This window comes from Cricetulus griseus, assembly GCF_003668045.3.
Source record: "Cricetulus griseus strain 17A/GY chromosome 1 unlocalized genomic scaffold, alternate assembly CriGri-PICRH-1.0 chr1_1, whole genome shotgun sequence".
NCBI classification, from domain to species: Eukaryota; Metazoa; Chordata; class Mammalia; order Rodentia; family Cricetidae; genus Cricetulus; species Cricetulus griseus.
In genome coordinates this window covers 101,134,942-101,149,273 of record NW_023276807.1, presented here as the reverse complement: position 1 = coordinate 101,149,273, position 14,332 = coordinate 101,134,942, and the positions used below count along the sequence as shown (strand labels likewise).

Below are 14,332 nucleotides of genomic sequence, written 5' to 3'. Positions count from 1 at the left end.
TTATTCTCCTGGCTTGAGCTTGCATTTTAAGGCCATTCTGATAGCCTTTGCTCCCACTTAGGAGGCATCTTGGTTGGCTCAGGCTTCAACTCAGAGTGGCACTGGGCATTCTTTCTGTCACCAGCCCCCTTTTCTCTGTCCCCAGGATGCATGGAATGTCTACAAATATCTGTCCTTGCTTCACTGCCAGTCCATTCTTCAAAGCAGGAAGATTTGCTCAAATGTAAGACATTATTTTGCTCACTCTGAGAGGAAGACAGAGGCAAAAATGACCACTTTGGGCACCCAAATAATGTGGATGATGACAACAAAATTGTAATGACAACTTCACATGGCTATAGTGAGGAACAAAGTCTCGGGCAGAAGGGGAGGACTATTGCTGTCACCAAGTAATCAGAGTGAACCTCTCCCCACCATACTATAGGCCTGTTCTCCAAACTCGGCATCTGGCTGAGCGTCAGCAGAAATGAGGGAGCCTGACAACTTTCTTGCCAAGTGTGAGCTTGCAGTATGCTCAAATCCAGTCCTTAAACCAAATAGCAGACTCATGCTACACTGCGAGGTGTGCCCTGGCTCCCAGGCTTGGAACATGGGATCAACAAAGAATGACCCTGTGCTGAACTTGGCAAAGCACCTCTCCATGCTGCACAGAGGTTCAAGGGTCTTCCACAACCCTCAACTAATCTACTAGTGCTGTGAGATTTTCCCTAAGTGGTAGGCTAATTCACAGTTACCCAAGCAATCATTCAAACAGGATTTGCTGGGTTGGCTTTTATCAGCTGAAAAATTATCTGCTGGGGAATTCTGCCAGACACCAAGCAATCCATTCATATGGTCCCACTTTCTTTCACAATTTTCCCTTGAGCTCTCTCCTCTCTCTCTCCTCTCTCTCTCTCCTCTCTCTCTCTCTCTCTCTCTCTCTCTCTCTCTCTCTCTCTCTCTCTCTGGTTTGTTGAAGTCCTGTGTGCTGGGCCCGGAGCCAAGCATGGGGGTTACAGGGCCACGGGGCTGCCAAGGTCCTGCCCTTTCAGGGAGTGTGGGCCAAGTGCTGCAATGAATGGCTTATGAAACCCTGTGGGCCCACGGATGCTGTCAGATGCTGAGGTGGGGATACAGGAAAGGAAGCATGGGTGAGGTTTTCCTGACCGCCCATTTCCAGCCAATGGGAGATATGGGCTTATTTCCTCCCATGAGGCAGCAGGGAATGGCTGCTCTGGAATCACAAAGACCTGGGCTCATCTCAGCACAGTGACCCTGAGCCTTTCTTTCTCCTGCCAGGGCCTGTTCTGTGGCCATTACCTCTGTCTTCTGTTCTCAGGGAATAGAGGTGTCCTGAGAGTCATTCTCCTGTGAGGTTGTGGTTGTGTGGACCTGGACTGACTTCTGGAACTCTCCACTGGATCCTCCCCACCCTGGGGATAGCTTCTCCCCACCCCACCCTACCCTGAAGGTCCACCACTAATACATGTGTGACAACGCATCACTAGGAAAGATTGCCTGGCTGTGAGCTCCAGGGCAGGAAGGGTCTGGCTGTTTTCTGCTGAGTCTTCCAGCACAGGCCCGGGGAGGGCTCATGAAGGTCTTGGTTATATGCCCATTGGGCAGGGCCTCCCTAACTATACAACCACATGACTAATGTCACTGTAGGTAAGGATAGCATAGCACCAGCAAAGGCATTTCAGTGTCATTTGGTGTCCTCAGACACAGAAGAGGCATGCTAAGGGGGAGGTAAGGATGCTGTCTTGCCTTTTGGGGAGCAGGGCCTGCACCACTAGCCACAAAGCTTAGGCTCTTGGGAACTGTGCAGGGATTTCTCTCACTTGTCCCACTGGTAGTTTGGAACCCAAAGGCCTATGATCTGGCCCACTTTCAGGAATGTAAAGGACCTTCCTTCTGGAGGCCAAATAATGCCAGATTTGCCATCTTGGGGGAAGTCGGGGGTGAAGTGGCAGGCTCGGCCTGGGTAAGAAGCTATTTGCCTCTTGGCCCTAGGTGGGGGTGGGATTCCCAGCAGGCTTGTCCAGACCAACCAGCTCTCACTTTTTGTTCTACTAGGACCCAGGCACAGTCAGAACTGATGTGGAAAACACAGGCACTTGCTAGGGCCAGGAGTGGGGTAGGGAGGGGAGAATCTCCTCTATTCCAGGGGTCAATGCAAAGAGAGTTCCAGACTTGAGTGTGGGCTGCTGGAAGTTTCAACCTGGATCACAGTCAGGGTAGGGTGGGGAGTGAAAAGACAGCCAGACCTCCATACCGGGAGGTCCACCTTAGAACTTCATTTGAAGGCTGGGGAAGGGTGGTTTGTACCTTCTGAAAACAGCTAGTCCTCAGCTTTCTCTGAGCCCCCAGCCTCCAGCCAAAGCTCTGAGAGGCCTCCAGGGCATAAAGGTGAGCAGTGGACTGAAAGATGTACTGGAGGTGTTGGGACAGGGAACGGGGTGTGGTGTAGAGTCATGCTGTGCACCTGGCTCCATCCCAAACACATCACAGCATTCCAGGAACTCAGAGAGTGAGCCAGGCAGGAGGAGGCCTCTGCATACCCAGGTGTCCAACCCTCAAGAGCCACCATTCTGTAGTGGGTCACCCTGCAGCTCCTGCTTGCCATCCCAGCTTGGTGACTCTGGGCATGTGGGTGGCTTTTCTGAGTCTTGCTTTGCACTCCAATGCTAACACCACCATAGTACTGACAGTTGGCAGAGTGGCTGCACAGCATCCTGGCTATCATGGCTAGTTTTACATCAACTTGACACAAGCTAGAGTTACCTGAAAGGAGGGAACCTCAGTCAGAAAATGCCTCAAAAAAAAAAAAAAAAAAAAAAGGAAAAGAAAAAAAAAAAGAAAATGCCTCCATAAGATCTGGTTCCAAGACATTTTCTTAGTTAGTGATTGATGGGGGATGGCCCAGCCCATTGTGGATGGTGTCATACCTGGACTGATGGTCCTAGGTTCTATAAGAAAGCAGGCTGAGCAAGCCAGTAAGCAGCACCCATCCATGGTCCCTACATCAGCTCCTGCCTCTATGTTCCTGCTGTTTAAGGTCCTGTCCTGACTTCCTTTGATGATGAACTGTGATATGTAAGTATAAGCCAAATACACCCTTTCCTCCCAACTTGCTTTTTGGTCATGATGTTTTGCTGCAGCAATAGAAACCCTGACTAAGACACTGGGCTAGACCTTGCTTCCACTGGGGCTGGTAAGATGGCTCAGTAGTAAAGCCACTTGCCACTCACAGAGGCTGTCAATCACCAGAATCTCCATGGTGGAAGAAGAGAAAACAGTTCATAAGTTGGCATGCTTGTGAACACGCACGTATGCATGCAGGAACACACACACACACACACACACACACACACACACACACACACACACACACACACACACACACACAGAGAGAGAGAGAGAGAGAGAGAGAGAGAGAGAGAGAATAAATACTTTGTCCTTGGGTGGAGGATTACAGCCTAATGAAGGAGCACTTGACTACCATGTGTGAGACTCTTAAGTTCTGCCCTCAGCTCCATTAATAAAAGAATAACAGTATGTTCACCAGTTAATGGCTGTATGGAGAAGATGAGATAAACAGAATGCTGGCACTGGTTGGGAGGTGTTGGCTTTGGAAAGCTACTCAGAGCACCAGGAATCAGAAGCCTTGTCTGTCAAGTACCCACCCATCATGGACCTGTAGCTGATGGGGTGCCCCTTCCTCTCTGGGGAGTCTTTTGGCAGCTGGTACTGGTGGGAGCACTTACATTGATCATAGCATTTGACGTGATGCGGAAGAGAGTGGCCCGCTCGTTTACAACCTTCAGCTTCTCCCCACTTTCTGAAGGGATCTTGAGGCTGTCTAGCTCATTCAGGGAGCGCTGGAGTGCAGCACCGTGCTTGGCAATGAGGTCATTGCATGTGCTGAGGTCATCTAATTTCAATGAGAGGTTCTTAATGGTGTGATGGAGCTCACTCTTGTCAGCTGGGGCAGCAGGCTCTTCGTCGTCGTCCTCAGAATCATCTAAAGAGAGACAGAATCTCTGTAACCAAGAGAGAGCCTCTGTTGTCTGGACTGCAGATGGCAGTACACCATATCAGAGTGACCAGTGCCCTAGACAGTGTCTGGCAACGCTCTGGCCAAGGCTGCTGTATCTTAGCCTGGCCTACACACGTGCAACTGAGTCAATGCAAGTGTGAGGGAAGACGACTAACTGGAATTCAGGGGGCTGTGGCGAGCTTGGACTCCAGGCGTCTTCCTGCACAAAGGGTACTGGCTCCACTAGGTCATAGCCTAAGGTCACAGCAGGCCATGCTGGGTGGAGCACAGATACCTGAGGAGACAAAGGACTCCTTTCCTTACCTTGCAGGCCTTCCAGGACAACTAGTACCTCTGGCTAACTTCATGCCCATCCCTAGCATGACAACTCTCCCTTGCTCTACAAACATTTGGGCACCACCCCTGCTTGGGGCCTTTCTTCCCATCACGTACATCCCCGATGCCTGGAATCTTATACCCCCTCAAGATCTCACCCCACTTACCCTCTGAGGCCCAATCCAATACCACTCCCTGTAGGGAGTCACCCTAGCCCCACCCAATAGTCCTGGGGCAGGTACCAGGTGGACCTGGGGACTCGCCCATAAGGGCGGGGTGAAGGAAAGCCGGGATGACGTAAAGGGACTTCTTAAGGGACTGCACGTGGGGACGGGGCGCTCTCTTTGTTCTGGCCGCGCTGGCTGAGTTCTTAACCTAGCTCTGGCCTGTGTTTCACCCGGCTGTGCTTTGAAATAAAGAGACCTTAATCCAATAACTCCCTCTCCAAAATCTGCCTGGAGAACCCCCACCCACCCGACAGACTCAAGGCCATTCTCTTGTCACCATACCTACAACCTAGAACCTCTTCTTGTTAATCTCTACCTCCCATCTGAAGAACATGGCCACATCTGCACACACACACACACACACTGAGAGAGAGAGAGAGAGAGAGAGAGAGAGAGAGAGAGAGAGAGAGAGAGAAAGAGAACACGGCCACTCACAGGAAGCCCGTGTGAGAAGACACCAAGGCACTGATGGTACAGCTGATGCTCTAAGGCAGCCCAGCTTGCCCTCTCCTTCTGTGAAAAAGGGCTTGTTCCCTCTGACAACTCACACAGTGGCACAGGAGTCCTTTCTTCCCTTCTCACTAGCCCAGCCTGTGTCCATAGCAGCCTCCATGGGCAGGGGGACTGCGACCCTGTGACTGCTTTAATGCTGGCATGGGATAGCTAAGAGGCTGTCATCAGGCTGTAGTTTTCCCAGTGCCTGTTGGCTAAAGTTTTCTGAAACGTCTTGTTTTAGAAATAATCACCAAAGACTTTTCTTAGATGAAGGAAATATGCAACCTAAGATATAAAATTAAAAATGAGAAAAAAGAATGCATATTTTGAGAGAACAGATTTCTTCCACAGCAGGCAAGGCCCATGTGGGTGGACATAACTTGGTCACTGTTCTGAGTGTGTCCTGATCTCACAGCAGTGCCAGGCTGGCCCACTGCACAAGACCCGAGCAAGGGGGAAGCATCTATTGCACACTGTGTCCCTGACAGCTCCAGAGGCCTTGGGCTAATATCCAGACTCCCTCCCCCACAGGCCACAGCAACTGCAGCCCAGAGTGATTCAGTGTCTGGAGGCCACTGGAGCCACCTGTCAGTGGAATGGCATACAGACAGCAGCCCTCCTCACTCCCTGCAGCAGAAAGGGTGCCAAGCTGCCTGCTCAGGGCTTAGCACCTAGGGGCAGATTAGGGGCTTGACTCCAGCTCCTACTGCTGGCATGGCCTTGCTTCTGAATCACTAGCGTCGGTGAACCCAGACACTCGGGGTATCAAGCCTCAGCTTCAGCTACTGCATACAATGACACAGTCATGTGGATCTGGGCACAAAAATGGTCTTGAGACTGTCGGGGTCAGTCTAGGCATATATTCAGTAGACTCTAAGAGACACCTGAAGATCCATGACACCAATCCCAATAGCCAAGATACAGAATCAGCCTAAATTCCATTAGGGACGAATGGTAGAGAAACACAATGAGTTATATCACTTGCAGGAAAATGGATGGAACTGGAGGAGGTCATCGTGTTAAAGTAAAACAAGCCAGGATCCAGTAAATATTATATTTTCACTCAAGAGCAGAATACGGATTTAAAAAAGTATGATACTAGGAGGGGGACTGTTTGGGGAGAGAAGAGATTAGCAGGAGGAAGAATGAGGAAGGGTGACGTGGTGTGTTTGAATAGTAGCAAAGCATACGGTGCACACATGTGGAAATGACCTAATGAAACCCATTAATCTATTTTTTTAAGGACGCCTTGGGTCCATCAGGCAAGAGAATTCTAAAATATTTGGATCTATCTGTACCAGAATCTTGATGCTGAGGACCCCTGGCACTGAAGCACCTGCCACCTTCCTGGGCAAACAGTCAGAACCCCAGCCAACAGGTGGCCCAGCAGTGGGCTCTCCAGCCGGGAGGGTCCAGTTGGGGCTTGTTGGCTGCAGGTCCACCTCCACATGACCCCAGTTTCCGAAGTCCAAGTAGCCTGAGCATCCTCCCATGTGATGGGCAGGGGATGGTTACTGTTCCTCTATTTGACCTGTTATTAAATGGGACACCTGTATAAGTATTTCTTAGGGCCCATGTTCTGATCCTGGGGACAAAGGATGTACTTGTGTTAGTCTCACACCACTAGGGGGGACCAAGGTCAGCAATGGATGTTTATTCACAGAGATGGGCAGGGAGAGTCCTCCCCAGGGAGACAAGGTGAGGGGAATAAAAGAATGAACGATTTGAGGGGCTGGTACGTGCCCTCTAGTTGCCAGCAGTAGCACAGGGTGGCAGGTTGACACAGAGGGCATGTGTGGGAAGAAGTGAGTGGTAAGGTGGGGAGCTGAGGGGCAAGTTGGTGGAGCAGCCTCGGGGACTCGTTCCTTCCCCTCAACAGAAGGAAGTGTGGAGCATTCCAGTAGAAGACAGGACTGGTAACAATGGCATGCTAGGACTTCTGTGAGTGTCTGTCTCATCTTGCCCCAGTGGCCTGTAAGATGCCAACCTGGCCAAGAAGAGGGCGGAGAAAGAATATCTACATTTAGCAGGAAGCTGGCCTCAGAGCAGAAGGCATCTGGGTAGATCAGAGTGGGAGCCTGCATCCTCCTCACTACCTAGCAGGATCCAGGGAACAAAACTGGAAAACTGATGGATTGAAGCCTTGAAACTTGGAAGAGGCAAAATGAAGTCTTGTGTGTGTGTGTGTGTGTGTGTACACACACACACACACACACACACACACACACACACACACACACACACACACCCTGCTCTGACTTTCTTCCTCCAGCACATCCCAAGGCTTTAGCAGGCCTCACGTGGCCCTATGCTTGGCTGTGCTGGACCCACATGCTACTAATATTCAGATCAAACACTCATAGATAGAGAAGTGACTAGCCAGGATCCCAGTGTGGCTCAGCCACCTTCAATGCACATTGCTTCTGAAGCAAGGACATAAAAGCAGGGAAGGGGAGACAGCATTCTTCCCCACAGCCAACTCAGGACCAAAGGACACTTTGTGCCTTCCAATGCAAATAGCTTCTCTCTGATGACAGGGAGCTGGGTCTGAGACACTCTGCTTCCCTCTGCTGGTGCTGTTCCCAGGCTAATGGCATAGCAGCCCCAGATTGTGGGCAAAATGATCTCAGCCTCTAAGACAGACCCAGGACCAGGAATGAGGTGCAGGGCAGCTCTCAGATAGTGCAACAATGTGGAATAAATGACCACGAAAGACCATCCCTACCTGATGAAAGCTGATTTCCAGGACAGCATTGATTTTTAGAATACCCATCAGGGTCACATGGAACAATGAATTCTTTTTGTTCAGATGGAATAAACTCATGAAACTCAGGTCACCAATGTGACCAGAGCGTGGCTTTCCCAGTCACACCAAAGCCTCCTGTGGGGATGAGCACCAACATTTAGTGGCTGTCCTGATCCCAAATTCATGGCCTTTCTGAAACTTCTGAGTGTGACTACTTGGAGAGGACATGCAGACACAGTTGGTCAAGATGAAGCCATACTGGAACATCCGATATGGCTGCCATCCATATAAGAATCCGAGATAACAAGCAGTGGAGGCTGAGACAGGAGGATCTTGAGCTGTAAGGTCAGTATGCACTACGTAGAGAGACCTCTGTGTGTGTGTGTGTGTGTGTGTGTGTGTGTGTGTGTGTGTGTGTGTGTGTGTGTGTGTGTGTGTCAGAGAGAAAGGGAAAGGAGGAAAGGAGTAGGAAGAAAGAAGATGGAGAAGAGGAGGAGGAGGAGAAGAAAGACATGATATAGGGCAGAAGCTGAAACTGGAATGATGGAAATACAAACCAAAGGACGCCAAAAATCACCAGCAACACAAGACACTAAGAGAAAAGTGTGGAACAGACTCTTCCTTTGAGGCTTCACAGGAGTCTGGCCCCACTAACACCTTGATTTTGAACTCATAGCCTCTGGAACTTAGAGAGAAAATAAATTCCAGTTGCCTTCACCCATCGATGCCTGGTGACTGGCCACAGTGTGGTGGAGTTGTGTATTTGCCTTTCTTACTCTTAGAGGCTGCCCTCACTCCCAGGCTGGTGCCATCTTCCTCTGTCCTCAAGGCTGGCAGGCAGGTAGTTTCCACCCCCCCACTTAAGACCTTTTGAGATTATGCTGGGTCCACCTGCATGATGCCCTTCTCAAGATCTGGAACCTAATCACATTTACGTGGACCCTTTGGCATGTACAGCAACAGACACACGGATTCTGGGAATTAGGACATGACATTTTGGAGCCACGATTGGACAACCACCTGAGACTGCCGTGACTAACCCTGCCACACACTTCCTCTATGGCTGCCTTCTGGGGTTTGACTCACTGACCCAGCAGTGATCTCTGGGTGGTTTAGCTGATCACCAAGACCCCTTCCTGGGCATAGGGACCTCATGGGCCCTCTGGTCTCTCTGAAATGCTAGTCACAGATGCCACCCTGGCTAGTATTTCTATAAGGAAATGGCAGTCTGGTGCAGGCGGAGTCTGGTGGTCCTTTGTCCAGCTTCACAGGGCCTGGGTTAAGAGTGTCAATTCCCTATGTTACAGGTATAGAAGGCATATATTCATAGTATAAAATAATGCATATCATATGCTTTGATCATTTCAACTCATTACTCTCTCTTGTTGGTTCCTTTTCTATTTTGAAGCAGCCCCTTATTCTCATACCATACATATGCATAAGTATAAATAATCGTATTAGCTTAGAATCCACATATCAGAGAACACACACAATATTTGACCAAATCTGGCTTAATTCTCTTAACACAATGATCCGCAGTTCCACTCTTGTTCCTATAAATGACTTAATTTTGTTCTTAATGGCTAAATAAAATTGCCTATAATACCATATATTAACCTACTGTTTGCATGACATGGCTACAGTAATCTCAGATGTAAAGATAACACTATTAATTTGCATGCCTTTCTCACACAGGGACACTAATCTTCATAAAATGATATGGTGTTTTAGTACATGTGCTGCAGAGGTGATGTCAAAGCCTTCTGTGGGGAAGACGGTAGAAGGACACAGTGCATGGCTGGCACAGAGCTGGCATGGAGAGTGTCCTGGGGCCCTAGGCCCTGGCCTGCTGGACTCTCCAGCCATTCATCAAGACAACTCACATTTGCACGGCACTGTCTGGTTTACTTCACATCAGAGGTAAGACCACAGGGAGCCCCTGTTCCCTGTGGTTCAGCTCCCCTCCAAGGGCTCTCCAAGCCTCTTTAATAGGAGGAGGTGGAAGTCTAGCTGAGGAGGTCCCTCTGCATGCACCACCAGGGCCAGAACGCTCTTTCCTAGGGAGGCTCCTAAGAGGACAGGTTGCCATGGCAACTGTGGTACCAGGTGAACTATTTTTAGAAGCAGAGCTTTCTTTCATCTTTGGAAAATGGATATTGGTGGGGAATCCCTGTATGTATGGTGGCGTGGGGGCGGGGGTGGGGAAGCTTGTAAACTAAGACCCAGCAAAGCTGCAAGTCACAGGAGGGCCAGTGGAGAGCTCAGCACAGGAGTGACACTGACCAGTGTCCTGAGAGCAGTGACAGAGAGGAAAGCTCTTGGGGGTGGGGTGTCTGGGAGCCACCAAGAGCTCCAGGGAACTGGCCAGACCCCCAAAGCCATGGCCTGACCCTCCTGGGTGTGCTTTCCCAAGGGCATCTCGTGAGGTTCAAGTTCTGTCAGACATCCTGAAACAACAACAATAAACTATCCTATGGCAAACTGGATAACACCTTGTCCCTCAAAGAGACAAGAGTATGAGGCTCTGCGAAGACTGGCCACCAGACACTCGGAAATATGGCAGGATCTAATCTGATGGAAAATCAGATAACAATGAATAATGAATTGTGCAACCCTGTTAGATGGCCTCACCATACCATCCCTTCTCCCACTTAAGACAGAGGAAACTGTTCTTAGGAAGGTGGGGCATGTTCTCCAGGATAAGGTGGGGGCAGTCCCTTGCCTCATCTTGCATCCAGGAAATTCTCAAGGGAATCCTGCACAGGGACCACAAGCACACACTCCTGGGAGGACTAAAAAATGTGCTCCCAAGATGGCCTGGAGGCACAGGCCTATAATCCTGGCTACTCAGGAGGCTGAGGCAAGAGGACTGAAAACTCAAAGCCTGCCTGGGCAACTTAGTGAGACTACTGTCTCAAAACACAAAACCAAAATCTGGGCCTATGTGGTGTAGGCCTGTACGGTGTAGACCTATATGGCCTGTTCAGTAAGTATGAGCCTTAAACACCAATCCCCAATGACACAATTAAAAAAACAGCAAAAAAATAAAACTTGTTTCCTTCCTTTCACCATCTCAGTGGAGGGAGCCAGAGCTGATGGTATCAGAGCCGTGGGCAAGCTCAAAAGGGCACACGCCTTTCCTCGGCAGAAGATGGCCTGGAGCTGCATGCTGTCCTCCACCAGCCTCAGTATGACGGCAACTCCGGGCAGCTGCGTCTCCCCCGGAAGGAAGTGTGGAGGTGTGAAGATGGAGCATAAAGCAGCTACTTGTCCCACTTATGGCACTTGCTGTGACACCACTTTCAACCTCTTTCATCCTGGTACCCACACCCTCCTCCAGTCTGGTGAGGGCTCAGTGGGGGGGTTCATGGATCCAGTCCTGGGGAGAGCTGGCTCTTTCCAGGGTGTCTATGTCCCCTCACCCTCCCGTCCTGGTGAGTCTCACCCCAGGTGATGAGGATGAGGTGCTTCAGGGATGGACCAGTGCCAGACGTGCCTGGGAAGCTGGCTGTGAGCTGCCTGGCATGGACCCACTGGAGAGGGTGCTCACTCCTATCTCTGGTGACAGTTGTGGCAGAGTTGAGGAGTCAAGTTCTAGGGCTCCCTCCCTGCCCCTGCCATACTGGGCTGAGAGCAAGGTGCCACAGCTGGCAGATACCTCAGCAGGCACCAGCCTCTCAGGTTGGTTGGTTTGGAGACATAGTGAGCCTCTCCCAGGCCCTGCTTCTCTTTTCCCACGGCAGCCTCTACTGAGGGCCTTTGTCTGTGGATCACTCAGAAGGTCCCCACTTAGGGGCCGACCCACGGTTGCAGGGGAGTCTGGTGACTTGGAAGTGTGCAGGGCATCCTTGTTTTCAGTTTCCCTGGCCGACTTCATGCTGCAGCCTGGACAAGAGCCACTGATTCGGATGCTGCCTGAGGTCCTGCCAGCTTTGACATCCTAATGCTGGATCCCAGCCCCTATGCTGTCCATCTGTCCCCTATGCTCCAGGTGCCACCTCCCAGTTCTGCAAAAGTAGCAACCAAAGCTGAGGGAAACTTGTAGGCTGCCAGGTGTCCCGACCCTGGGGCTCCCCTCCCATATTCTGTGCTGCCCTTTGGGAAACCAAATAAAAGGACAGGATTTCTCCCATTACCCTGACATTTCAGTAAATCCAGACATTTCCTTATTCCCATGATGAAATCTGGCCTTTTGTCCATACTACACAGATTCCATTTTTGGCTTATATTTTTATCTATCATCCCATGAGCCTTTGCTCCATCTCTACAACTTGGTTACCAGTGAGTGGCTCATCTGTATCCAGTTCATTTGTGGGTTGTGGCTTCCCCATGGCTCCAGTATTTTTGGGCCAGGGCAGGTGGGCATCTTCTTGCCTTTATTGGCATAATGCAGAGGTGCCACCCTAGGCAGACCCCAGGCATAGGTCCGTTGAAGCCACTGATCTTACCCTGGGCAGATCCTGGACCAAGTCACTAGGATCAGCCCTCCTTGACGTTTGCTTGTTTGTTTCGAAACAAGGTCTCACTATGTAGCCCCTGCTAGCCTAGAACTTGCTATGTAGACCAGGCTGGCCTTCAACTCAAAGAGTCGCCTCTGCCTCCCGAGCGCTGGGATTAAAGGTGTGTACCACCAAGCCCCACAAGAACAATCTTGAATGGACAGAAAATGCACACGTAAGCATTTCATTTGAATGCGACACTAATGCCCATCTCAAGGTCAAAGCAAGCACAACTCAATTCTAAAGCATGCATCATCCTGCAAGCCACACAGCAGCACTGAGCAGGTCACTGGAAACTTCCGGCTTACATTTTCCTGGCCCGAACACAGCCCTGTTGGCTTATCCTTGGAAACTATCTGATACTGGTGTAGTCACACTAGAATCTTCCATTGGCAGTGCCTCCAGGGATCAGTAATGGAAGGCAAGTAGAGACAAAGAAAGGGGTTATACCTCCAGGGGCCCCAGGGGCCTGAAAGGGCAAGGGCTGCCTCTGTTCAGGATTCCCAAGTGCCTGAGCTGGGCATATAGGCAGGACTGCAGACACCTGATAGATGAAGGGGTGACCCGAGACAGTGGACTGGGAATGTGTTTTATCAGGGCCACCACCACAGCAGGGACTGCTGGGTAGGGCTGAGGTTAGAATCATGGGTTAGAGATTTCTGTTGTGCCATGCCTGCCTCTGATCTAAGAGAGGAATCACAGAGACAACGACACACATCTACAGTCCCATGATTCTTCTCAAGATCTGGCCTGCGGAGGCCAGGCCCTGCTGGGTAGTCCCGCTCCACAAATCCTGGGCACCTCCCACTCTCCTGGCTGCAGCACACACCGTCTGGAGTGTGTGTCATCACTACTGGAGACAGGTGGCCTCCAAGCCACCCCAGCAGTTTAGACTGAGCAGGAAGAACAATCTCAAGGAAGCCGAAATGGAAGGCCAAAGCAAAGGAGGATGGGAAAGGAACCAGCTCCTTTCTTCTTGGAGGGGGAACTGCTCCAGCCTTCTTGAAGACCCTTTGCTTAAGCCACTCCCTTGCCTTCCACAAGGCTAGTGAGCTTCATTCTTGGGGGTCTTGACAGGCATATTTCTTAGCACTAGTTAAAGTGTCTTTGTTTTCTTTTCTAAAAGAAACCCATTAGAATTTCCGAGAGGTTGAGTTCGAGGCCAGCCTGGTCTCCAGAGCAGGAGTGCCAGGATAGGCTCCAAAGCTACACAGAGAAACCCTGTCTTGAAAAACAAAACAAAACAAAACAAAACAAAAACCAAAAAAAAAAAAAAAAAAAAGAATTTCCGAGAGGTGATGCTATTTGTCAAGGGATGAAAAGGTGGTAGATTGTTCAAAAAAAAAAAAAAATGTAGAGAGTTGTTTCTAATTGCCAAGTCCCACTGACTGAGAACGGGTACTTAGGAAGGGCAGACTGACTCACAGAACCTTCTAGGTTGAGCTTGGTGGAGGGTTGGGCCAATACAAGGCCAGGGAGGGAAAAGCAGCAGAGATGGAGAGATGAGAGGGAGAAGAGGGTATCTGAGTGCAGAGCCTGAGAGGAGAGGCCCATGTCAGTGGGCTGTCAACCCTACTTCTGGGGACTCTCATTTCTCAGCAGCTGTCCCCCAAGTCTGTTGTATACTCCTCAAATGCTAACCAATGCCAGGTCCCCCAAACCTGGCTGAGATTCCCCCTCACCTGCTCAGTAATCTCTCATGTAGGCCGAAGAAACCTGAACAGGCTAGTGACGCACCTACCATGTGTTCTATAAATACAGCAAAACATGATCTAGAAAAGTCTGAAACTCTACAGTCAGGCAGTTATGTGTTACAGCAATCTGCAGAGGTCCAAAATCTTTGGACCAAATTTCAACCCAAATCTATCTTGGATTTGTTCAATGGTGACCTTGATGGAGTCCCTTTAAATAGGTCACCTTGTAGCTAGAGCCTTTCAGTGCTAGGTCAGACAGGATCTAATGAAATCTGTAGTAGAGAGCTGTACAACCTCTAGAGGGCTGTGGTGAGGAT

At 50.2% G+C, this 14,332-nt stretch overlaps 1 protein-coding gene across 3 annotated transcripts in view; it reads right to left on the bottom strand.

The window, feature by feature from the left end:
* The window catches only part of Osbp2 (oxysterol binding protein 2), a 144,645-nt gene that overhangs the window by 20,666 nt on the left and 109,647 nt on the right, over positions 1-14,332 (bottom strand). For all 3 annotated transcript variants that reach the window (XM_035452725.1, XM_027387292.2, XM_035452726.1), the window contains one exon: positions 3,747-4,003. In XM_035452725.1, the coding sequence (XP_035308616.1) occupies positions 3,747-4,003 (257 nt within the window). The remainder of the gene's footprint in view (positions 1-3,746; positions 4,004-14,332) is intronic.